The sequence below is a fragment of the Oryzias latipes genome, chromosome 23, assembly GCF_053564925.1.
Source record: "Oryzias latipes strain Hd-rR chromosome 23, Olatipes_Hd-rR_3.1".
NCBI classification, from domain to species: Eukaryota; Metazoa; Chordata; class Actinopteri; order Beloniformes; family Adrianichthyidae; genus Oryzias; species Oryzias latipes.
In genome coordinates, this window is record NC_136259.1 from 18833309 (window position 1) to 18857168 (window position 23860).

Here is a 23860-nt window from a genome sequence, read left to right on the forward strand (position 1 = left end):
TGATATGTTTGAGGGTATAACTAATTACAAAATGTTAATGTACATATCCATATAAAGCAAAAGTTTCATTATCATTTCATTATATTATTGAACATCTCTTTTTCCAGCTCTGCAAATTGGGTGAAGCCACATATAAAGAAGCACACTTAAAAACGTACATAAAGGATGTTGATGTTCATGTATTTCGGATGAAGCAATCATCAAATAATTCTGTTTAAAATATCTTTAAAAAGTAAGCACATTAAACCTTGTAATATTATTTATTTATTTATTTATTTATTTATTTATTTATTTATTTATTTATTTATTTATTTATTTATTCATTCATTCATTCATTCATTTATTAAATTATTTAGTTATTTATTTATTATTTATTTTTAAAAGAAAAAATGTAAATGTTGACATTCTTCCTTTGTCTGTTGCACTCAAATTGATTCTTTAGTAAAGAATGATATAACCTGGTGCAGAAGCTCAATCCCAAGCTACTAAAAGGACTTGGATTTTATTTGGAGTTTCTAAGTATTCAAAAACATGTTCAACAAAATCATTTTAAGGTCATATTAACATATATACATACACACATATATATATATATATATATATATATATATATATATATATATATATATATATATATATATATATATATATATATATATATATATATATATATATATACAGATAGATGGTCCTCATCGATTATGATGGACGAACGACGATATATATATATATATAAACTGCGATGAAGACAAAAACAAAGTGAAGTTAAGTTTAATTAAATCACAAACTTTTCTGCAATATGTGTTTAACCTGATTTAACTGCATGCTCCTTTGATATGACCAAACCAGAATGCTTTTAAAAATGTAAAAAGAAAAAAAAGTCTGTACATCATTCGGCTAGCTCAAACAGAAGTCCTGTGTATTTTCTGCATTTTTCCTCTAAGTTAATATGTATAGTACACATGGGACGCACAAAAAAGCCAAATAAAATCCTGAAATACTATATGTTTTCACTTCTACCCCCTTCACTCCACCAACTTCAATGGAACCTCCTACTTTATCGTTTTTTTCTCTTCCATCCATTTTTTAGGGTTTGTTTTTGTTTTCAGTGAAAGTTAATCAGGGCGTCGAAGGTGACATAAAAACGTCACAGGGTACTATGTTTGGCCTGCAGATATTTAGAATAGATCACTAAAGGAACATTTTTTCCCTCTGAAACATCTGGGAGATGCTAAATAAAACTGACTAGCTGTATTTTGTGTGTCCACAATTTCAGCTTTAGCTTTATTGATGAAATTATGTAATTCTGCAGCATTATAGATCAGTGCCTGAAATTTAAAAAAAATAGGTAAATTTGTATCAAAAAGTATTGGAATCACTTTTTTAGAAGTGTTTTAAACGGTTGTCCAAGTGATTGACAACACTAACAAAGATTAAAGCAATCACAAAACAGATACTAGAAACCAAAAATGTAACTTTTTAATTATACTTTTTTTTAATGTATCTATTTTTTTGAAAAGCATTGTCCAACTGCAGTTGTGTTATAAGCAATTGTTGATAATGTTCTTTATTTAAATACAAAACTTTACCTGTATGAATTTAGTTCAATTGATGTCTAATCACAAAACAGCAGGAGCACCAAAGGATAGTTCTTGAAGATCTCAAACAGAACTGCAAAAATCGCAAATTTCAATTTCTGTTTTAACATTAACCATCCCTTTAAAATTGCAGATGGAAGAGAATCAATGCTTTTCTGTCACCATTTTTACTGTGGAGCAACATTTTCACAAAAAAAGCTAAAAATATATAAACCTTGAATATAAAAAGAAACTGAAATCACAAATCAGAAAATACATGATAGAAAGAAATTTGACATTTTGAAAAGCAACAACTAAAAAGATTGTCTTTTTTCAGTGGTTTTGTGATCTAATGTATGCCCTTTTTTATTTGCACATTCTTATGTGTGAAAAAGTAATTTATAGTATAACTTCAAATGAATCTGCACAAAATGGTTAAAAGTAATACACTGTTAGCACACAAGAGCACTGCTCTTGGCACATGAGTGCAATGTGACCATTCCATCCCATTATAAGGTGTATAGATTACATTAAAAAATATTTTTTAATGTAAAAACTCAAAGAGCGCATTCAACACTAAAGAGTTTTGTGTCACCCTTCATGATGTTAAATTATGGGGTAGTTTAAAAATCAAGCAATGTTGCAGTGCAATGAATGAATTTGGAAACATATATTAAAAGTTGCGGATGTTGTTTCACTGTCATTAGATGTAAACAAAAAAAACATTTTTTCTATTGGATTGCTGTTTACTTTAGTTCAAGTGAATAGTAGTTTAAGTGGTTTAAGTGAATTTGTTGTTCATTTAACCCTTGTGCTATTCTAGGCACTTTAACATTGGGTGTTGGGTCATCTAGACCCACTAGACAGCGCCCTGAACCTTTTTTCTTCAATGATTTGTGATCTTGACTGGTTTCCATGGATTACATGAAATCTTTCCACCTTTATCCACCTTTGTCATGGTATGGAGAACACATCAATGGTCATCTTGACCCATAGGATAGCAGAAAGGGATATATAGAATGCATGAGTAAAATGCATTTGAACAAAATAATAATAAGAGTCAGGCAGGTGACATTCTGAAAAACTTGTGGACTTAAAAATCTTGTTGTCTTTTTAACCTCATTTATTTTTTAAAGTACATGCTTCTGGATTTTTAATCATAAGCATTATTTATCATTAACCTTTTTTGTTTTTCTGCTTGGTTATATATTTGTTTTGCTTGTTGAATCTAATAACCCCAACAGAAATGTGGCTTAGCATTAATTACGACCTCAGAAAAAATGTATTTTTACATTTTATGATGTGTTGTTTTATATTAATTTTCAATTTATCTATTTATTTTTATTTTCACAAAACAACAAAAATAAAATATCTTGCCTAATATCTGTTACAAGGGAAATAAAAGACAATAGAAAGAAGAAGACTCATTTTCCTGCCCCCTTTACTTCTTTTGGATTTACGTGTATATTTAAATGATTTAAAAAGATTAAATAAAATAAAAATAATAAATAAAAGTTACTGAATCTAAGTATATTCATATATGTATATAATGTGGAATATGGTATGTAGGTACTTTTGTGGGTCACATCAAAGTATTCTGTTTGTAATAACCCAGTCACTTGCACTTTTGTCTTATTTTTAATTTTCTAAGTCTTACCTGGAATTAAGCAGCATGGTTCATTTATTGTATTTTTGAAGCAGTTCTTTTTAACAAGTTATTTGGTTTATTCAATTGATTATTTTCTTAGCTCCTTGAATTGAAACACATTTCTTTTGTTTATGTTCTGGATTTTGGCAAAGAGAAAAATCTCTCACCTGTTTAAACTATAAATACTTAGATTTAATTTTTTATTTTCTTTGTATAATGTGTAGCATACAATTCTAATGTGCTTTAGGTATTACTTTCAAAATTATTTAATCAACTAAATATTTAAGTTTCAGTAATTGACTGAATAATGGACTAGATGGATCTCTGTTATTACTTCTAGAATTATTTCTGATTGCCTTTTTTGCAGAATAATAATTGAACTGGTATGTTTTACATGTGCTTTCCAAAAATTATGTTAGATATGGAACAAACATGAGTTTTACAATAAGTGCAATGCTTGGTGTACAGTGCTTTCTCATTTTGTGAAGTCTTTGCCAATGCACGCAGTAATTTGTCTTTCCACAGTCAATGTTTTTTTTTTTTAATATACTGTTTTTAAAATTAGGGGGGAAATGTAGCCAGTTGGACAAGACAATTTCCAAGTTTAGCATTTCCCATGCGCGACAAATGCGTCTTGGACGACGGTAACAGTATGCTGACGTGTCGCACCATACGTCCCGGAAGCGTTTGTTTTAATTTGCCCACGCTTTACATTGGATTCATACCGTGAACCGGAAATACTCTTTGAAGAGTGTGTATGAATGGCAAAGTGTATTTCCGGTGTAACGTGTGTGTTGATCGGCACTCAGCCTTTTTCTTTTGGCTTCCAGTAGAACAGTCACTCACTTAAGAGTCCCCGTTCCCCTGCCTGATTTTCCTTCTAAGGTGTAACATCTGAACCAGCGGACATGGCATCTGTTTCGGCTCCAGCTCAAGCATCTCCTGCTTCGGCTGCTAATTTGCAAAGGGGAATTGTGAAAATGGTAGGACTTACACTACAGCATGTAAAATTGTGACAGCTAGTTAGCTCTGGTGGCTAATTAATAGTTCAAATAACAACACTTTGTTTCGTAACTTTGAACGAAAGCTAAGCTGACATTGCAAAAATAGTTTTTAGCTAAGTTGGAGTACTGTCACCAAACAAATAACAACTGTCAGCGTAATTAGGTTCACTTGATTGTGGGAGCATGCTGGCTAACGTTAGCCGGCTAAGTATTCAGAGTAAGCAGCCTCGACTCGAGCATTCGCTTTTGCGCTGGGTCACTTCTACAACATCTTTAAACATAACTGATATTAGTTTACATCAAAATTGTGCAGATTAGAAGTGGCTGTGTAAAAACAGAAAAACACTTTATTTAAAAATTGTTTTGACAAACTAAGTCGCTGAAAACTGAACTTTTAGCTAGCAGCTAGCCTCCCGTTAGCTGAGAACGTGAACATCTGTTAACCTTCAAATTCACAACTGATTCTATGAGAACTTCATGAATATTTATTAATGTAAACGCCTCTTACTTTGCAACTGAGTCGCTCCAAAAATGTTAAACTATATCACTTTCTTGGGGCTGACGGGAGGTTATTTAGGCGAAACACTGATTGAAACAGTGAGCGACAAGACGAGCGTGTAGTAAGTTTAGTCAGTTTTGTTTGAGCTCACTGGGGTTTATTGGCTGCTTTTGTCTCCCAAGTGTTCCATTTTAACTACCCCAACACAGGGCGAACTGCTAAAGTAGCAACAATTGACCCGAAAATGCCGATATTTGTTTAGTCGTTGAAGATTTTCATGTGGAGCTGGTCAGATCCAGACACTGGAAACTGACACGTAGCTACAACTCTCATGCCCCCTGTAATCTGTTCTGTAGTGTTGGTACTACTCATGTCCTCGTGGACTTTCTTTGGTGTACGTTTCCAATAAGTATTTAAATCCTAGTAAAGTTACAAAAAAAACAAAGAAAATTACAATCTTTCAGTGATTTTTTTTTTTTTTTTCTCCATGAATTTTTCTGGCTTTCAGCTTTTTTGAAATAAGTCTCTAAAGTTATTTTATTTTCTATGTAATGTAATACTTTTATTTTTTCACATAGTTTATTGAAATCATAATAATTAGTTTTGCTCACAAAAAGCTAAAAATGCAGTGACGAAATATATTTTTTAGTTCATTTTACAATTACGTAATTTGGAAAGTAGAGGGGCTTCTCTTACAAAACTTTAAAGATTTTTGAACACATTTGTTGATCCGTGTGAATTCAATAAATGTCAAATATCTTAAAGACCCAATCTGAGTAAAATGGTGTTTTTATTTTTTTTCACACGCTCTTTTGGCATAATGTTAGGTTGGGGTTGTAAGGGGCTATAAGCTTTCGGTTATGGGTGAGGGGAAAAGGGGGTGGCGTTGCTCCACGACAATTGCCCTGCCCACAGCTTGGTCTAATGAACTGCTGATGCTCTGCAGAAACTTTGTCCTAGAAAACGGCCCAGGTTGTTTGATTTTGGCTCAAAGCGGCATATTCATAATTAATAGAACACTGGAAACGCTTTTAAAAATAGATCAAAAGATGATCTGAGTTGGTCTTTAGGTAAGTTTATTTATACTCAACAGACACTTAAGTTTATTAGCAGAAATTTGAGCAACACTTTGCACTGTAAATCAAAATGAGTATCACTTTGAACTTTGCACAAGTCTGACTTTTGGGTTTTTACTCAATAGCACGCATGGACATCTTCGAATGCTTTGCAGAGCAGTGCTATCATTTGTTCTAAGTGTAACTGTGATAACTTTTCAAACCATAGTTTTTTCTTTTTTGTATTTACAGTCAAGTAATAAAGTTAGGGAGATTATGGAAGTCATGAATGAATGCGGAACAATTTTCTCCAGGTTATGCTCTGCCAGACAGTTTGATTTTGGAATTGTTTCCATTAACTCGAATCTTAACAACCCAACAACATTGAGTGCCTATAAAAGTCTAAATAATCATAAATAAATATGGAAAATATTTTAGCTTTTTGTGTAAACTTATCTGTTTTTGCATAAATAAGGAAATCCACTTCTTTTGAATAATAAAATTCTCACAGGTTAAAAATATAGGAATGTGATATTTGTTAGCAATTTTACAGTCCAATAATCCTTCCCTTTGATTTTAAAAAGGCAGATTTTAGATCAACATCAGTCTTGTGGTTTCTGAAGGACACTCATTTAGATTTCATTTATTTTATTTATTTGTTTTGTTTTTTTACAAATTATTTATAGATGATAAAAAAATCACACAGATTGATCAAACTCATTACAGAAATAATGAAATGTGTTGATTAAAAAAAAACTAGGGCAAACTTGATTCTTATTCGATTCATGAAATATAGTGATAATCTAAAATCAAGTAGAGCTTGATTAGGCCTGCACAATAAACCGCAAATTTATCGTTATCGCAGTGTCAAGCTGTGCAATATGCGTATCGCAAAAGACAGCGAAAATTGCAATAAATGGTTACCTTAAATGTGCTAAAACAATCCTATGGCAGCTTGAAGCATTTAACGAATCAAATAAATCCCTTTATGCAATTGACCAGTCGGATGGACCCCTTCACAATGTTGACCAACCAGATGGAGCCCTTTTATTTTAGATGTTTGCCTCCTGTGTTGACGAGGGTCATTTGGAGTATAATTTTTAAACTGTTGCAATGAAATTGGAAAGATGCTTTTGGTTTTGCTCTTTATTTATGTACCGCAAATTATATCGTTATCGCAATATTGATCACCAATATCGCATATCGCATGTTTTCCTCATATCGTGCAGCCCTAAGCTTGATTTATTGCTTGAAAAGGAGTAGGAAGAAGCAATCTTGTATAATTCCACCCCACTGAGTTATTTCACTTGATAGTTTGGCACAGTTATTATAATCCAGCTCTGATTATTTTTTTAGTGAATTTTTTCCTCCTCTATCAAAACCGATCCGATTGACTTTTGATTATCCTCAATTTCTTAATTTAGAAAAGTGAAAAACAGCTTTTGAATTCCTCTGATTTTTTTTCTAAATTTTCATGGATCACCCAGTTCTCACTAGTTCAGTCGTATTATTTATTCATTTATTGTGTTGCTTTTAAAGATTAAGATGGACTTTCCGTTATTAGTTTTATTTAAAAGATAAATGCAGTGTTACATTTTTTATTAACTTAAAATAGATACTTTTTATAAATGGGTCTCTGAAATAACATCACTTGTGCCATACTTTACGTCTGCGTGTATTTAGCGGTGAATACTGGTGACTTGATTAGGGATTTTATCTGGCCTGCATCTTAGGTCAACAGCAGCCATGGATGCTCCCTGCAGATCCACTGGAGAGTCTGCAGACAGTGTTTACTCAGATTTGTGTAAATGCCGTGGTTGTCAAACCCACGATGGGGTTGTCTTTTTTTTTTTTTTTTTTCTGAGTAGCATTTGTCTACTTTATCAAACAGCCTGACGACACATTGAGATTGAATGGCACCCTGTTACCATAACAACATGAATTTTGAAGATGTTTTCAGGTCTTTGAACGTTGTCCAAGCTTTATATTTTGTAGCTTTTCATATTGTGTGAAATAGTTTAGTGAATGCATCAGCAGCGTGTTATAGAAACTGGCTTTCATGTGTTGGCATGAACAGAAAGTGACGTTTTCTCACATGTCGTCTTCCTATTGCAGCGTCAGCAGTTTAAACGTGTTACTCTGATGACACAAACAAAACAGCCATTGGCTTTCGTTGTTTCAGTTTTGCATCTTCTTCGTCTCTCTAGGTCTTGTCAGGCTGTGCCATCATCGTTCGGGGTCAGCCTCGAGGTGGCCCGCCCCCAGAACGCCAGATCAACCTCAGTAACATTCGAGCCGGAGTGCTAGCACGCCGAGCAGCACAGGGCCAACCCGACATCAAGGACACCCCTGATGATGTAAGAAGGCCAAAGTCATTGATTTTGAGTTGGTTTGGTTATCTGTGCCTTGTTTTTTTTTTCTTCCCATGGTGCATTTCTCCTTTGGTGTTTCTAAAAAAAATATATATCTGTTCTTTACTGACCTTCCACTGTTGCTGTGGAGGAAAAAGTTAAACCTTTAGAGCAGATGGGCTCAAACGGGAACAAGTTGTTTTTCTAATTTTCTGTTTGTTCTAAAAACCACCCAAACAAAAATGTTTGCCTGTGATAAATAATAAAAGCATCTTCTTTGTTTTTTATGTATATATATTTTTTGTTGGTGTTGCTGAAGTACTTTTTCTTAAATATGTGTAAAAGGGAATCTGGGTTCTCTCTGAGTCTGTGAATGTGATTTGTTTCTGTTTTGCAGCCTTGGGCCTTCCAAGCCAGAGAGTTCCTGAGAAAAAAACTAATCGGGAAAGAGGTGTGCTTCAACGTGGAAATCAAGACCGCCTTAGGCCGCGAGTACGGCATGGTTTACCTGGGAAAAGGTGCTCTAAACTCAAGATATAAGACTGTTGAGCAACACTTAGCTTAATAACAGCAAAGCTTACGTGTCATGCCATAACACAGCATTGATTTGACTTTGCTGTACAAGCATTTACATTTGATTTTCTACAAAAATCAATTAAATACCGATTTATTTTGGAATTCTCATTCAAAACCAATTTAGTTTGGTTTTAATTGCTTTTTACCAAGTAGAAGTTTAATACAAAGTCGAGCTGACTTGCTTTAAAATAAACTTCTCCATTGACGAGTCAAAAAATTTTTTATAAAACACATAAACATCTGACTTTTAACACTTTCTTAATAATCTAGTTATAAGACAATAAAAAGCATTGGTATGTGTTTCAAACTTTTTCAGACATTCATTAGCATTCATAAATGCATTACTTATGCCTTTTAAGTGTTGATATGGTGCTGACAAAGACATTTGTTAGCATTTGTTTCATTGAACCAGATCTCACTCTTAGTGCATAAAACATCTGAATTTCATTCGTGCAGACTTCATTTTTTCACCCCAAATTGCTCCTGTTGTGTGTTTAAACAATGTTTTCCTGTCTTCCTGTCTCTCTGTAGACACAACAGGCGAGAACATTGCAGAGTCCTTGGTGAACGAAGGTCTTGCAACAGTCCGAAGGGAAGGAATCAGAGGGAACAAGTAAGAGTTTATCATCAACTGTACCTAAGATGCCTAAAAGAACATTTCAGATATCTGTGTCACTTATCAAAAAACTTTTTTAACCAAAACTGTAAAGAAATCCTTCCACTGAGACTCTGATTGCTCAGTTTGAATTGTTGGTGCTACGCTCACACCTGTGCCTGTGTTAGCGGCCCCTTCCAATGACGAGTCTATGTAGAAGCACATAAATGCACGCTTTGGATTTCCGTGTTTTTAAGACCGTTTTTGGGCTCTACGTACAAAACGCGCGGCCATTCAAACCAGTTGAACTTAAACCAATCAGGGAGTCAAAAATGGATTGCGCTCTTTTGAATTCAAGGAAGGGCTAAATATTTTCAAGATGACCGTAGAGGAGAAATCAACGATTGTGGTTTTTGTCCGGCAAGAATTATGACATCGTGTCTTTAGTTTATCAGAATAGAGCTGTTGAAGAAAAAGCCTGGAGCAACATTCGCAAAATTTACACATTTGGCATTTCGTCCCAAGCCTCTTCCAACTGAAAGTACATCCAGTAATATCGGGTAGCAACACTGCAGTGTGAACACTCTCTGCACGTTTAAGAACAAGAAGAATCAGCGCATTCTTGACCATGGATCGCATGCTTTATACGTAGCATTAGATTTGTTCAGCTGCTCTTCTGTTTTTGCAACCAAAAGTCTTTAGTTTACCTGTGTTTTAATCAGTCGGAGCCACATGACGGATCACTGTAGTATTCAGCAGTCGTAAGATTAAATGCAACATCGTGCATAAAAAAGTCAATTCAAATCGATATCTAGGATGACGTCACCGATTCTGTAAATTGAGTTTATGCGGTTGCAGATATCCCCAAAGCGCGGCTGTGGTGCAGTGGTAGGGCGGTCTACCTCTGATTGGAATATAGTGGGTTCAATTCTCGCCTTGCCTGCCCATGTGTCGAAGTGTCCTTGGGCAAGACACTGAACCCCACCTTGCCTCTGGAAGGTTGGCGCCAGTGTTTGCCAGCGGAGCCGCCACTAGTGTGTGAATGGGACTTTGACTGTAAAGCGCTTTGGGCCTTTGAAGAAGGTAGAAAAGCGCTATATAAGTATAGTATACGCCATTTACCATTCTTAATTCTCATGTTACGTTTAATGTTGGGAATGTGGGGTGGGGGGCACAGTTATTGTCCTGTGAGCTTTTAAGGAGCAGGAGTAAAGGATCGGGGAGATGTACTCAATTCTTCAAACGGCTGACTGTGGAGAATTGATATGGAGCAATAATTTCCCAGCTGGCGGCAGCATGGCCCTGCTGCGCCTCACACGTCCATCCAAACCCTATTGGAACACTCTCCCCCTTAAATACTCCCCCCCAGTCCCCATGCTATATGACAAAGCTCTGCATGCCCCCCCCCCCCCCCCCCCCCCCCCCCCCCCCCCGTGGCTGCATTTGCACATAACAAACATTAGCAGCAATTTGACGCATGCTGTTACATTTGTATCTTCCAAAATGAACAGAGATGATGTGAACATTTTGCCTCTAATGACCCATTTCAAGCCTTCTGTGCAATGGCCCATAACAAGCACTAATGTAAACGGTGCTTTAAGTGTAAGCTGGCATCGTTTGGCCAAAGGGGAGGCCCATTACTCAGCCAGGACTCCAGGCCTTTGTTTTTCCCTCTGTGAACTTGCCTCCAATATCATTACTCCTCGTGACTTGCTACGTTGACCACACTAACTGTGATGTGATGATAATTATGGAGGTGATGATAATGATGATCGCTGCGGACAGCACAGTTAACCGTGTTGAGAAGTTGCCTGCTGCCTGCTAACGTGGGCAAAGCTGATGACCTGGGGCTTGTTCAGCAGAGCACAAAAGCATTGGGATATTTATGTTTCGTACATTTTTTTCTTTGTAATGCTTTGATTTTTAACCAGATCAAAATATGATAGAATAAAAGAAGACTTTTTAAGTTGTTTTTTTTCGCTTCTCACCTATTGTTTTAATCACTAACATGACTCTTGCGCTGTCAAATTATAATCCCTTTATATTGTGGATTGTGGAAATTTGTTTTTTTAAGATAAACCTGTTAATATGAGGTTTTACTGAATATGTCTATAACTTCCACTCAGTAGTGCAGAAATAACCCAACAGCAGCTCCACCCTTTTTTTTAACTTTAGCTACAGATCTTCAAGGAAATAACTTTTTTTTATTTTGTTTATTCTTGTTGTTCATTTGTGGTTGAACCCATTCAAGCACACCGGTATATGTGGCCTCCCGCTGCCTTTTGGAGCTTTAAAAAAACAGCAAGGAAATGCAGACGACAGTCACCTTAAAATAAAAAAAACAGCTCAGAGGCCTTGTCGTGAGGTCAAATCCACGACAGAGTCATTCCAAAGACTCTAAAAATGGGACACTTGGCATGAATGGGGATGGATTTAGAGGTGAAACCTCCAAATGGTTCCCTAGTGTCTGCAGCTCACCACCCCCACAGGGAATTGGCCAAATGCAGAGCAAATGTCACGCACCTGCCCAGGTGTGTGACAAATGGGACTTTAAAGGGGCTATATCATGAAAAATCAATTTTTTTAAGTGTATTGTAATGTTCATTCCTCACTATAAACGACCCCAAAGTGGTATTTTGATCCATTTACACATTTGAGTATTCCTTTAGAAACCAGCCCCTTCCAAATGCATGAAAAGGAGCGGATTCTCACATTGTGATGTAGATTCATGAGGAATAGCCCCGCCCCCAGGCTAACAGACACACTCACTTTCTTCACAGAGCTAGCGGCTAAAACGCGTTTATTTTCTAGGGACAATATGCACAGCCAACTTTGCAAAAGTTTGTTTTCATGGACGAAACGCAGACGCGCTGCCAAGATTGAGTCTTATTACAGGAAAATAACCTGTGAAAATAACTTGGATGTCATAATAAAATCGTTCTTAAGTGTGCAAAAGGTAATATATTATCAAATGTATGGATCTAGATTACTCTGAAAGTCTTAAGAAAAGCACGATATAGGCCCTTTTATGTATATATGAGGGATGGCAGCTTTTTGGTGCCTTGGTCATTTTTAATATTGTAATCTGTCAACATCTGTAGATTTAAGTAGTCTTTTTAAAAATAAAAGGGCCGTTTGCTACTATCTGTATCAACATAAGATCATTAATCTATTTGTACTTTTTCCCGTTCAGCGATTATATTCTCAGGTCGTCTTTGAAGATTTCGGGCACCTTAAAAGCAATTGTCGTCTTATAGGAAGTTTGGCGAGTCGTGCAAAGTAAGCATAAAAACTTTCACAGACTATAGAGAGAGTCTGGGGAGGCATCTGTCCAGGAGTGCGATAAGGAGCACCCAGCTGGAATAAAGGCAATGCCAGTAGATGCCATTTTCAACTGGAGCCTCCTTTGTGATGTTGGAAAAGTGAAAATACTTTTTTGTTCTCACCCCCCCCTTTTCTTTTTAGAAGTCCCTTCCTTCAAACTCCCATAGCCATTGATCCTGCCTCAGAAGAACTGAGGCCTGTGTCTATTTAAAGTTCTGAATAATTAATGTTGTACAAAGGATCTGGGAAAGCATTGCACTGCACAGTTTGGTGGGGTTTCAGTTTGAAAGAAGCTGTCAGATGCTGTTGGACTTTTACATCTGATGTTCCGGTACACTTTTGAGCACTTCTGGTTAGCAGCTGATTTTTAGGGTTTTTATTATTATTTTTTTTTAATTCTACCCACTTTTTGTTCTTTATTTACTGGAAAAAAAATGTCATCTTTTCACTCTAGTTTTCTTTATGGATTTATTATTCCAGAGTGATGATTGTGTGGATTTTTAGATTTCTTGTTTAGCATTGGCACATTTTTCCATCTTTGGTTAGTTTAAACAAACATTTTCTGTCTGCATTTGCTGACGACATTTAGTTCTTTTCAAAGCGGAAAGTTTGTTTTTTATGTTTGTATCGCATCAAATGGGATAAACCAAACTGCCTCTGGAGTATCTGTTTCAAGATGTGACTATTCACACTTCCTTTACAGAACAGATGGCTTGATAAAGTGAACAGAACATTAGGCCTTACTCATTAGAAGTACTTTTTATTTTTCGACTAGATCCCAAATCCACAGAGACGTTGAAATGAACAAATTCTGGAGTCTTAAACTATGTTGAGTATACTACCCGAGTAAAATGGATCTGTTTGTTTTCTGTTCTGTGTCCAGCCCTGAGCAGGCCAGACTCTGTGAGCTGGAGGACCAAGCGAAGGCTTCCAAGAAAGGCATGTGGAGCGAGGGAGGAGGCACGCACACCATCCGGGACCTCAAGTACACCATCGAGAATCCCCGCAATTTTGTCGACTCCTTGCATCAGAAGCCCATCAATGGTAATGTGTCTGGGGCGCTTGTTGCATAATTTTTTTTTTCTGAAAACCTTGTTTTGGAGGCTGAGTCCGACCTACTTTGTGTCGGAGGATTTTGATTGGTCACTTTTCACCAACGCCTCCACACCTCAGTCTCTCCTCCCTGACCTGCTTTAGCTGCAACGTGCCTCTCATTTGATATGCAGGTCACTCAGTCATTTCACAACCCTTTAATTCAATAAGGAATAATAACGGGTTCTTTTTTTTAATTCATTCATTCGCATGGCTTTATTAAAATTGATTGCATTCATTTGTTGTTGTGTACAATAGAAGAGTCACATTAGATTTCAATGCCCACAATGGATTGGTCAGATTCGCCGCTGGATTTAAGGAGCTTTTATTATAAGTCTAATGCCTCAAAAAGGGAACATTGGACAGAAAAAGGACTTTACCTGGAAAAAAAAGAGTACATTCCCATCTTTTATGGATAAAATAAAATGCAGGTGTTATGGTAGTCTAGAAATGTCTAAAGCTCAACATGGGCAAAATGAGGCCAGTTGTATTGAGGTCTACATATTTACTTCATGCAGGCTTTGCTATAGAAACAGTTAGCTATTCTTATTGACAATATCAAACCCTATATTTCACTTTTAGTTTATTGATTTATTTTATAAAAATCAAAACTGTATTTTGACTTGATATTAGGAATGGTGGCTCTATGATCACATTTGCCATCTCACTTAACAGCATCCCAATAGTAAGCAAGTACAGGTAATGTGCAGTTCTGAATATACATTTCTTAAAATATTTGGATTTTTGTATAGTACACCCCTTTTGATTTTAGACTGCACGGAAAACCAATATTTTTAAAGACCAACTCCAATTAAAATTGTGTTATGTTCTTGTGGCATTTTATTCTGAGGACATTCATTAAGAAAATGTATTTGTGGCGTAGAAACGCTGGGCAGGCCAAAAGCTCTGTGCTCCGCTCCATTCTCCATTTCCAAGATCACTGGTAAAATCAATCTAAAGATGATCTGAGTGGGGCTTTATGGCTGGTTTAGATTTTAAGGGAGTTGCAGGGATTTTTACACAAACTTTACTTCCAAAAGACCAGGAGAAATTCATTGGAAAGCTTAAAATCTTTTAAATTTCTCCTATTACTTTTACTTACATAAAATGATTACGTCTTACTAGCCTTTTGCTTTCAGGATGTTATTCTTTCCTGTCACAATTCCTTTAAACATAGATTCCTGTTTTGGAATGATAGCCCTTCTAATGAAAAGGCCGTCTTTCCAAAAAGCTGTTTCTTTTGAGAGTATAAACATTTAGGCTCCAAATAGTTTGCTGTTTTTGCACAAAATGCATTTCCTCACACGCTTGTGTTTCCTCCCCTCAGCCATCATAGAGCACGTTCGTGACGGCAGCGTTGTCCGTGCCTTGCTGCTTCCTGACTACTATCTGGTCACTGTCATGCTGTCTGGTATCAAGGTAACCACCAGTCTTCTTTTAATGTTCAAGAACTTGTTAAGCAGCTCTATTATTTGGTTTGTGGCCACAGAAACGGAGGAAAACGCGAACATCCATTGGCCACTGTCGGCTCTCTCCACACCCCTGTTCTTTTTTTTAATTTATTAATGGTTTTTCTGGCAGTAATGGATTTTAATGCATCCCAGTTTTGTCTTAAGACTTTTAAAGGATAGCGGCTATTTTTATTCACTTCCTTCAGGCTGGCTGTTCTGGCATTGTCATATCGGCGCTACTAAATTTCCCCATCAATCGCTTTCACCCAGCTCAGCTTTGCCAATGAGCCACTCAAGATAACTAATCCAGCTCGTCTCCCACCGGAAGATGTTGCATCCATTTCAAGGTGTTCTCTGTCTGTGCTCGCTGGGACTGCTGTGCTCACGTCCGCCTGGTGCTTTGCTGCACTCAAAAAGAAATTACACATTACAGGTGCAGGAAAGGGATACCATATTAAAGTGATTATCTGACAGAAGGAACTCCTTTGCAGAGTGAGGAGCATAAATTAAAACAAATCATTTAGCGCAGGTGCAATAGGTCAGAAGGGCGTCTTCGAGGGGTGCGACTTCAAACACAATCTGATTCCCTTTTCTGTCTCTGCTCATAGTGTCCGACGTTCAAGAGGGAAGCAGATGGGACGGAATCACCAGAGCCGTTTGCAGCAGAAGCCAAATTCTTCACCGAATCGCGGCTCCTGCAGCGGGATGTGCAGATCATTCTGGAGAGCTGCCCCAACCAGATCATCCTGGGCACCATCCTCCACCCGGTAATGCGCAGAATCAGGACCATGTGGTTACCCCATGTACAAAACTCTGTCTTGTTTGTTCACTGGTCTGCTTCCACCTTTGTTGCTTTCATCTTAGAATGGAAACATTACAGAGCTCCTGTTGAAGGAAGGCTTTGCCCGCTGTGTGGACTGGTCCATGGCTGTTTACACCCAGGGTGCTGAGAAACTCAGAGCAGCTGAGCGGTATGCACTTTGCACATCAAGAGCTTTATCAGAATTCAGAGAAACTTTTCCACAAGGGAAAAAAAACATCACATTTTTTCTTCCTGTTGATTGTAGTCCTTTTAATACCACGCCCCACAGCCACTACGAACTATTTCCGCAGATGAAAATTGGTCATAAGTGAAAATGCAGGGAAAAAGTGAGAAAAGTTGTCTTTATGTGAAATTTTCACAGATTTATCGCAAATGAAATGCGTTAAAACCGGAGAAGTACAAACAAACCACGTAATGAACACGTAAATCGACATAGAACATGAACTGCACGTAATTATTGCCCTGTTTATATGCTATTCATTAGTAAATCGTGAGTCTGTTGCCTAATTTGAACGTGATATGCAATATCAAAGTTATACACTGGTGCTACATGCACTAGAAGTCTGTTAGACATACGTGAAACGGTCGTGGAAAGCCACAAATTTGCATATGCATCTAGCAAAAATGAGCACAATTGCATATACGATTTATGCAATAATTCCGTATAAACTATGTAAAATACGCATAAACGGCGTAATTCTCAACCAGCCAAAAATTTTGAACAGCTCCAAACTGAATTCACATTGAGACCTGTCAGCTGAAACCCTCGACAGACATCTGTGCACATCGGTGAATGACGAACGCAAGAAACCCTTATGAATTACGTAAAGCACTCATGTATCACGAAAGGTTCATATGTGGAAATGCGCAAAATTCACAGCTGTGTGATGTGACCTCAAGGAAACTGATAAATGTATGATGGCTCCATTAACCTTTTGGACGACAAGATAATTAACTTGGTGTAAATGTGGCATGTGTCGGGCTGCTAACAACCTGCTGCTGAATGTTCAGAACAGCACATTATCTGTACTTGCTTACAATTAGGGTGCTGTTAAGCGAGACAGCACTTTTAAGTAATAGTCACTCAGGCTTTAGGTTTTTGTGTGCGACTGTAATTAGTTTTTCAGCTGTCTTGACATTGTTTTAAATGAAGCTCTCCATGTTCTCACTGGAATTGATCTTTTTCTTTGGACAGGTCTGCTAAAGAGCGCAAGATTCGCATCTGGAAGGACTATGTGGCGCCCACGGCCAACTTGGACCAGAAAGACCGGCAGTTTGTTGCCAAGGTGTGAGATTTATTTAAAAGAAAACTTCTCTGACAAATTGGTTTACATAACCTGTGTTGTAAATGTTTTTGCCTGCTTTGTTTACTTTTTTTTAAACTAATGATTGAGAAAATTAGATACAAGCTGTTTACTCCTACTTAAAAACCTCTGTGAAAGGTGAAACAGACGTTTTTCCCACCTGCCTTCCACAATGACATTTCCAATTCCTTTCAGCACGACAACAAACTCGACGTTTCCTAATGGTTGCCTTTTTCTTGTGCAATATTTTTGCATTTCTTCCGAAATAAAACCAACAAAATAACCCCCTCCTCCAACAAATGGACAGTTTATACCTAATGACACGTGTGAATCGTTTCCAGGCAAACCTGGGCCGTCTGTACAAAATCACCAACAAAAGACAAGAATAAGACTTGCTTTAGAGATTATTGGACTGGTCCTTGGGAGAAAAGGAAGTAGCTTTGATATTGAATACAGCAGGATGTAGCCCCTCTTAAAGTCAGCACATATTCGTTCCAACCAAGATTGACTGCTTGATGCATTTTGGTAATGCAGCTTACCCTCACTGCCAAGATAAGATGATGTACTAAAACTTGTCACTTCAGTGCCGTAAAGCAAAGGCAGCTTTTAAACGTCATGTGGAAATCTGGTCCTTTTTTTTTTTTTTTTTAGATTTTAAATCAACTGAGATCAGGAGTCAATGGCTCAGAAGCATCTAAATACATAAAATGAAAGACTCTCCTCATCTGTTTGTGCCTTCTAAAAGGGTTAAATCCTTGAAAAAGTCGCGGGTAGCTGAGGGTTGCATAAAAAGGTGTTGCTTTGGCAATCTGCTTACAGGATGAAATTGATGAACTGCATAAAAAAGCACCAAAAGAAACGGTATGTGTTTCCCTGAGTCAGAGGGAAGAGGCTAGAGAAAGGATAAAACATTTATATTCAGTGTGAGCCACTCTTAGATCTTTGACACCAACCCCTCCTGACACCCCCATTGAGAAAGGGTTGGTTGTGGGCAATGTGGGGATATTTTTGTGGAGAGCTCAGGTGTTTGTATTAAAAAGAGGCACTATTAATCAGTGTAAGGCTGTAGAGGAAAGGAAACACGCAGGTGAAATTGGACACAGAGGTGTAAGATGAGAAAGTCATCAGTCCCCCTTGTAGTTGTACTCAATTTTCTTGATTTAAAAATATTATTACATGTGTTTATCTCAAAGTTTAAATCCTTCATCTCTATGGCTTCATTTTAGATTGATAGATAGAAAATGTCTTTCTCTTTCTGTTGGAACTGCTACTTCTACATGAGTCACATTGTTAAGGGATTTGGCCATCTGCAAGTAATGGGACTATGTTCCTTTGGCAAGTGTTGGCTTGTTTTTTTTTATCACTTAAAAATGGTTTTTCCAACATGTGGTCTTGTGAGGCAACAAAATAGTCTTTGGGTTGAAGCGCCCCAATCTCTGAAGCTACGGCCACACCGTGGATGTGACACGAGTACAGCTCATGGTGGTCGCGCTCGACAGGCAGTTTACTAGCACATGTCTGCCACCTACAGTAGGAAGAGGCTACATGGGAAATGTCAAAGCGGTGCAAACTTCGTGAATTTTTCTCAAAGCTTTTCTTTCGCAGCTCCATTCCGATATATGACTGATTTGGTGTCATATGATTCCGGGCGGACACAAACCGCCACTATTCATTTCTCTTCCATGATGATTTTTCAAATGGTTGGCACTTCCGTCAATGAAAAAGGATGCCATCCATACGTCCAAATCAGAGTCCCTGATTGGTCAAAGTTCAACTTGATTCAACTTTGACCGTTCAGTGGCTGCGAGTTTTGTGAGCTGGAGGACCAGGATTTGCGAATGAGAGTTTTGAATATAGGAAACTTGATTTGCACATTTACAGATTTTTAATTGTAAGTGGTTGCTTGAGGGTTTAATTTTGAGTTAAAAAGACTACCAGCTGCCTGGTAAAATGGCATAGTGACCCCGCTGCCCACTGATCTGTGTGTAATACACATTTTCTTCTGGATTCACTCATGTGGCTTTAGCACACAAGCTATACCGCAGTCTTAGAAGGAAGCATCGATCCGTCACTTCAATCATCATCATCGTCTTCATCATCTGTATCCCTGTGCACTCTTTGTCCACTCCACTTCTCCCTTCTCATTACCTCAGTAAGAAATAAATGGTGATGCACTGCAGGTCCAATTCCCACAAGTAAATCCACCTGACATGTCTTCCTTCTTGACTGTCAGAACTCCCCTTCCGTCTCCACGAGACCTAAAGAAGCAGATATAGGCCACCTCCCTGTAGACAGCTTCCCCCTCCCAACCAGGTAACCATTGACTTGCAAAAGGAAAAATAAAAAGGTTACTTGGCATAAATTCAGTTCTGGCTTTGACTCTAATATTTCTCGATTTTTATGGTTTCATAGGATCAACTAAAATGTTTAAGAAAGAGGCCCGTTTGTGAAAAAAAACCTGATACGAGGGGACTTTTAAATAAGTAACACGGACTGGGCTCAAGGTCGACCAGCTTTATGGAGAACAGAAAAGCCACTTTTGGGGGGAGGATAATGAGAGGGTAAATTAGTTTGTGCTCTACTTAAAATCTTTGAACTGGAACGCCAATTAGTCGAAGGTCTTAAAATTATAAGTGAACCCTCCAGAAGCATTTTTAGTTCCCAGCCTTTCACCAGCACGCCCAGAGCCTACACTGCAGCTTGTCACGCCCTGAAAACCCTTCAAATCAGGTGTAAATCTATGTAATTTGGATCCAAGACTCATGCTGACCTGCAGTAACAAGGATGCTTCCATTAAAGGTCCAGCTTTCAGTGGAGGCGCTCTGACATGAGGTGGGTTGTAACTAAGCCTGTGCTTGGATCAGTGGTTAAAACCAATTTCACATTTTAGTTTTGCCAACTAAAATGTTCCCTGAAGGTGGACAAGTTCATCCTCTTGTCACAACAAACTGGCCTAAGCTAATGCAGATGTCATGTAACCCACTGGCAGAGGGTGGCAGCAGATCCCCACTTCTTTATTATCAGATTGGCTCAGTGAGTCATGCTGCCAGCCCTATTTGTCTTTTTTTTTGCCGGCTAGCTCGACCTGTCACTGCAGCTCCTTCTCCTAAGAATGTTTTGCTCTATTCTCTATCTTCTCGTCTGTCTGTGTTCCTGTGATATTTGCTGTGAGATTACGCTGCATCTTCCTGGCTCGCGCCATCTTTCTGCTCCCCGTCTTGGTGCATGTTGATTTGTCCTCCTGCGCGTCTGTCCTCTCGCCTCCACCAACTGATAATTAGCCAGTAAATGCTGAGCCTTTTTTTATCTTTTTTTTTTTTTTTTCCTGCCGCTGCGGCTACATTCTCTCTTGCACTTTATTTACTTGGGCAGGCCCCCAAATGACCTTGTTAGAGTGTGAAGTCGTGTGGGATGGCGAGCTTGTGTGCGTGTCTCTGTGTGATTGCATGCTCCCCCTGGCACTTAATCACTACACCTCAGCCCTTCTCCGTATCTCTCCCTCTCAACTCAGTGATTAGTGTATGATGTATTTTAGTTGCCGTCGTGGGCCGCCTGTTTAGCTCGTGGGTTGGTCTAATTTCTGGTCTCTGGTAGGAAAGGCAAAGACGCTCTTGATTTGCACCCAGACTACATCAGCGATCTCCCCCCTCCCGTCATCTATGAGCTCATCCACCTTTATCTGTGCTTTACATTCAAGTTTAGTTTTAAACATTTGTTTTCTATAAATCCCAACGTGGGCAGGACAGACGTGCTGTAACATGTGTGCAGCTTAGATATGAGCCCAGGTTAGGGGTGAGTGTGTCAGTCTCCTGCAAGTGCCCTGCTCAAAGGCTCTCAGTCTGAATTAGAGATCAACTGATGTGGTTTTATCAGGGCTGATACTGATTATTAGTAGGCAAGAGGCAGATAACCAATATCTGGAGTCCATATTAATTTGAATGAAAAGTAAACAGATTACTATCAAAAGGTAGATTTTTTTTTTTCCTTCTCTCAGTACGGGGAGGACAACGTTCATTTTTTAAAGGAGAAGTATGACATTTGCCTTAAAGCGTTATAGGACAGCTGTAGTTTCTTGTAGTGTAACATGCGGACGACAAAGATGTTTATTACATTTCCAGGTGAGTTTTCTGTTTATGTACCATCGACACACCCGTACACCCCCCAGAGCTTTTCCACACGAGAAAACTTGACTTTCCATCATGTTCGAGGACCCTGCAAACAGATTTTTGATTGGCTCTTCTTCCTATGCGTTTTGTTTGCATAACCATTCTGATGGCGCCATGGGTGGGACTATGCAGGAGGCAGAGGCGTGGCTGCATCCAAACCAAAACAACCAGTTCAAATTGGATTAAAAAAAGGCAGATGCATTTATAAGTAAAAAAAAAAATATCGGCGCCTATAATCAACCTGGCTGATCACCCACAGTCTGAATGGCTTTTACCACACAGTCACGAATTGAAAAACCCCTAAAAAAAGCTTCTTTTTGCTTAAAAAAATATTGCCTTTTCTCCATTTTTGCATGATTTGCTATAAATGTCAGGAAAACACGATCCTGTTGGCTCGTATTCTTTTCTGTAGCCCTCTGTCAACAAGATGTTACTTTTTTCATAATCTTATACAGACTTTGTCTCCCCCCCCATATCCTTAAGATGGCTGAACATCCTCGCCCCGTCCTCCGAGCCTTGCTGGCCTGCTGGGATGGTTTAGTTCCCCTTGCTTAGTCACTAACGCGCCTTTCCTCACCTCGCTCTCAATGCCTTCCTTTCATGACAGCATACAATCTTCACTGTCAGCCTTTTTCTACCTTTGAATAGATCTTTTCCTCTTCATTTAGCCTTTCCCCGCTCCTCCACTGCCCGTTTTCCTTCCGGTCTATCTGCTCACTTGCGCAGCAAAATGTTAGTTTTGCTCCAACACCTCCATACTCGGCAGGAAGCCGACGTTCATGCGAGAAGTCCTAAAGCTTCGAGCCCTAAGCTGATTTTTAATGAATATGGTTCTTTTTCTTCCTCTTTTGTTTTAACCACTCGTTATCTTCTCCTTGCAGGTGATGCAAGTGGTCAACGCTGACGCCATGGTCGTCAAACTCAACTCTGGAGAGTATAAAACCATCCACCTGTCCAGCATTCGACCCCCCAGGAATGAAGGAGAGGTACATAAATTTGTTTTTCTGTCGGCGTGCTTGTATGGCTGGAAAACTAACTTGATAATCTTGTTTGTTCTCAGTTAATTAGAAGCTCCCTAGTAACATCTGGCATACAGGCTTTCTGTCATTTTGATGCGGTTAATGTAATAAAAGACAAACCGTTTGTTTGGGGGCGTCTGTTTTTCCTCTGCGCCTGGGCGTTCTGCCTCTTTTTTTTTTTCTTTTTCCTTTCCTTTTTGACATGACTGATTATTTCTGACCACTTGGTGGCACCCCTGCCGTTGGGGCTCGTGTGAGCAACTCGCACACACCCAGTGGCTGCAGCATTGCAGAGAGTGAGGGAAATCATTTTTTTTTTCCCCTCTTCCCCTTCCTTCCACACTCCCCATCTTTCCTTGCTGACTGGAAAAACACACGTATACATTTTTATGCACCCCTACTTTGTGACACCAGGGGGCTGGATGTTTATTGACATAATGGTAAAAATGGGAGTGACACAGATGTCTTTTTATTTCTCTAGCTCCGCGTTCCTCAGGTCTTGTCATCAGAAAGTCGAGTAGTAATGAACCCACTGCTGTCACGAGAAAATCCTACTTTGTTCCTCCTGGGGGTTTTATTTAAAAGCTTTTTTTAAATGTTCTTTTATGAAGAGATTTTGTTTCATTAGTTTTAATTCTCTGAAATGGATGGTTTTTGCAATGTTTCCAAGCAATCAAAATCAACACATCAACAAAATGCTCCCCTCATTACCGCCTTTTGTCTCTACATGCTGCTAACAGAATTGTGGTTAACATTTCCTCATTTAGTGTCTCATTCCTTTGTTTCTTCCAAAGCAGCCTGTTCTCTTAACTGGCTCACAGTTGTTGTTTTTTTTAAACTTCTCCCACTTTAGTGTCTCTTTTCTCTGCTTTTATTATTTTCCATGTTTTTCTTTCCTCAGAGCTGCCTTTTTATTGTGTCAGTCAGTCTGCCTTTGCTTGCGCCAGATGCTTCAGCAGTGTGCGTTTTGTGCTTCATTACACCGTCGTATGTTACAGCGAGCCGCGGAGAGGGAACCCAGATGTGAGGGCTCGTGTGGATTGGAATGGTGTGGCATTGGCACTGTTTGTGTTTTCCTATTATTGCATCTCATGCATTATTAATTGCGTTGTCTTGAGTTGCAAATACCGTGTTTACCAAAATCACCTTATTAAGGTACTGGCTCTGTGAGTTAGAAGGGTTTAAATGGGTTGGCTTGGATAAAAATTTGACTAACCCTTTAATGATGATCTCTTAAACTAGCCAGATGATCGGAGCTTAATAGATGGTGTGTTACCTCAAAGATTTGGCACTTCCGCTCAGATTATATACGATTGCGTTGTCAGAGTTGATCTGTTTGGGGACTGCGGCAGTGTAATCTCCTTTTAGAGCTGCTG

At 38.4% G+C, this 23860-nt stretch overlaps 1 protein-coding gene across 2 annotated transcripts in view; it reads left to right on the forward strand.

Annotated features, from left to right (window-relative positions):
• Positions 1-3852: 3852 nt before the first annotated feature.
• snd1 (staphylococcal nuclease and tudor domain containing 1) overlaps positions 3853-23860 on the forward strand; it is a 154671-nt gene continuing 134663 nt past the window's right edge. For both annotated transcript variants that reach the window (XM_023952284.2, XM_078941681.1), the window contains exons 1-10: positions 3853-4208; positions 7991-8140; positions 8532-8652; positions 9242-9323; positions 13513-13673; positions 15049-15140; positions 15781-15939; positions 16037-16143; positions 17191-17281; positions 22347-22451. In XM_023952284.2, coding sequence (XP_023808052.1) covers positions 4134-4208; positions 7991-8140; positions 8532-8652; positions 9242-9323; positions 13513-13673; positions 15049-15140; positions 15781-15939; positions 16037-16143; positions 17191-17281; positions 22347-22451 — 1143 coding nt within the window. In that variant the 5' untranslated portion in view covers positions 3853-4133. The remainder of the gene's footprint in view (positions 4209-7990; positions 8141-8531; positions 8653-9241; positions 9324-13512; positions 13674-15048; positions 15141-15780; positions 15940-16036; positions 16144-17190; positions 17282-22346; positions 22452-23860) is intronic.